At 66.6% G+C, this 2,629-nt stretch overlaps 1 protein-coding gene across 1 annotated transcript; it reads left to right on the plus strand.

The window, feature by feature from the left end:
* The first annotated feature begins 414 nt into the window (after positions 1-414).
* Positions 415-2,166, plus strand: TMEM121B (transmembrane protein 121B). Its single transcript, XM_007959235.1, has one exon. It carries the CDS (start codon positions 415-417, stop codon positions 2,164-2,166), a length of 1,752 nt encoding a protein of 583 aa, XP_007957426.1.
* Positions 2,167-2,629: the final 463 nt, after the last annotated feature.

Genomic DNA, 2,629 nt, shown 5'->3' on the forward strand with positions numbered 1-2,629 from the left:
CTCCTGGCTTACAGGCTCCCCACCCCTTCTCCCTTTGTCTTCCTGCTGATCCAGCCAGCCAGGCTTTCTCCTTCTCTGATCTCTCCTCCTCCTCTCCCCCTTGAATCCAGTCCTGGTTTTCCCGCCGCCAGCCTCCCTTTCCTCCTCTCCTGGGCTTGCTCCCCGCTCGCGTCTTGCTCGCCTCATTGTGGTCTGTTCAGCACCGCGCCTTCTCCCGCTAGCAGCTACCCTGGGCTTGGCCCGCCCAGTCCGGTAGCTCCAGTCCGGATCTCGCTGCTGTCCGACCCGGGTACGAGTCCCAGCGGCTGGGGAGGAGGCGGCGGCGGCTGGCCCCAGCTCCACTGGGCCACCTCGCTAGCCCAGGGTTGGCGAGGAGGGAGCAGCTGGGCAGTCCCCGGAGCCTCTCGGAGGACAATGCACCCAGCGCTCGGCAACCCCCGTTCGGTCTCGTCCTTGTCCGGCTCCTTCCCGCCGCCCCCAGCCGCCGCCCGGCTGCAGCCCTTGTTCCTCCGGGGGGGCTCCTCCCGCGGCCGGAGAAGCTCGGGCGACAGCAGCACCAGCACCAGCACCAGCAGGGGGGGAGGCGGCGGCAGACGCGGCGGGGGCGGCGGCGGCGGCGGCTCCCCGAGCAGCAGCACGGGCGCCGAGCGAGAGGACGACGACGAGAGCATCAGCATCAGCAAGCCCCTGGTGCCAGCCGCCACCGCCGGGCTCCCTGGGCCCTCGGTTCAGGGGGGCGCCCCAGCCGCGGACTCTGCGCCCACTGCTTTCTCCTCCTCTTCTGCCACCTCGTCTTCCACTTCCACGCCCACCTCCTCCTGCAGCATGACAGCCGCGGACTTCGGCGGGGGCGCTGCGGCCGGGGCCGTCGGGGGTCCTGGGGTTCGATCGGCTGGGGGAGCGGGAGGGACCGGTACCGGCAGCGGCACCTCCTGCTGCTCGTGTTGTTGCTGCTGCGGCCGCTCCGCCCGATCCGGCCGCAGGGGTCGGCGCCGTGGCTGCGCCCCAAGCCCCGGGTGCCGCTGGGGTTACCAGGCGCTGTCCGTGGTGCTGCTGCTGGCGCAGGGCGGTCTGCTGGACCTGTATCTCATCGCTGTCACTGACCTGTACTGGTGCTCCTGGATCGCCACTGACTTAGTGGTGGTGGTGGGCTGGGCCATCTTCTTCGCCAAGAACAGCCGGGGCCGTCGGGGCGGCCTGGTGAGCGGCGCGCACAATCATCACCAGCACCACCACCACGCCGCGCCGCCTCTCCACCTGCCTGCTGCCTCGGCCGCGTCGGCCACCTCCTCCGGGGCTGCGGCCGGGGGCAAGGCCCGTGGCGGCCGCGGGGGCGCCGGTGGCCCTGGGGGCGGCCTGGGAATGGCCGGGACGGCGGGCGAGTTTGCCTTCGCCTACTTGGCCTGGCTCATCTACTCCATCGCCTTCACACCCAAAGTGGTGCTCATCCTGGGCACGTCCATCCTGGACCTCATCGAGTTGCGTGCGCCCTTTGGCACTACGGGCTTCCGCCTCACCATGGCCTTGTCTGTGCCTCTGCTCTACAGCCTGGTGCGAGCCATCAGCGAGGCGGGAGCCCCCCCTGGCTCGGCGGGACCCTTACTCCTGCAGCCCCAGCAGCACCGCGCTGCGGGCTGCTTCCTGGGCACGTGTCTGGACCTGCTCGATAGCTTCACTCTGGTGGAGCTGATGCTGGATGGCCGCGTTCCGCTGCCAGCGCACCTGCGCTACTTGCTCATCGCGGTCTACTTCCTTACTCTCGCCTCGCCGGTGCTCTGGCTCTACGAGCTCAACACAGCAGCCGTGGCAGCTTCGTCCTGGGGCCAAACCTCGGGGCCCGGGAGCTGCAGCCGCCTCCTGCGCCTGCTGGGCGGCTGCCTTGTGGATGTGCCCCTGCTGGCGCTGCGCTGCCTTCTGGTGGTGAGCTACCAGCAGCCCCTTTCCATCTTCATGCTCAAGAACCTCTTCTTCCTTGGCTGCCGCGGCCTGGAGGCGCTGGAAGGATGCTGGAACCGGGGCAGTCGGGCCTCCCCCAGTCGGGCCAGGGGAGGCTATGGCGCTCCGCCTTCTGCCCCACCACCGCCTCCGCCACCGCCACCACCTCAGGGAGGCTCCCAACTGGGCCACTGCATCTCAGAGAATGAAGGGGGTCCCATAGCTATGTAAATACCCTGGCTGTGGCCTCCCAGAATTGAGAGGGATAAAGGATGGGGGGACCTTGCTTTTGAGCTGAGTATCCCGAGCCCTCTTGTCTTTGATCCTTCTCTCAGATTTGGTCAGACTAGTTTGGAAGAGGTAACTGTTAATAGGGCTAAGGGCCAGTGTGTCCTTCACTGCCCCTTGAGACAAGACTGCTTGGAAGGAGCCCAGCAGCTAATGGTGAGGGAGGTAGGTCCACTTGTCCTATTCTCTCTTCTCCACACCCTACCTACCCTTATCCTAACCGCCAAGGGGCTGGATACTTCTGCTTCTTGCTTTTCTCACCGCCACCCTAATTCCCATCCATTGTGAGGGAAAACAGAGGAAAGGGGTGCCTAGGCTGGGGGGTGTTGGGCATTGGACCTTCCTTCTTGCTTGGAAGTGCCAGCCTCTTCTAGGATGTGGCTAGTGGTCATGATCTCACACCTTG

This window comes from Orycteropus afer, unplaced genomic scaffold (assembly GCF_000298275.1).
Source record: "Orycteropus afer afer isolate SDZICR_OR568_19922 unplaced genomic scaffold, OryAfe1.0 scaffold02696, whole genome shotgun sequence".
NCBI classification, from domain to species: Eukaryota; Metazoa; Chordata; class Mammalia; order Tubulidentata; family Orycteropodidae; genus Orycteropus; species Orycteropus afer.

Excerpts from the sequence above, each read along its gene's own strand:
- TMEM121B (XM_007959235.1), top strand. The coding sequence starts at position 415 with ATGCACCCAGCGCTCGGCAACCCCCGTTCGGTCTCGTCCTTGTCCGGC.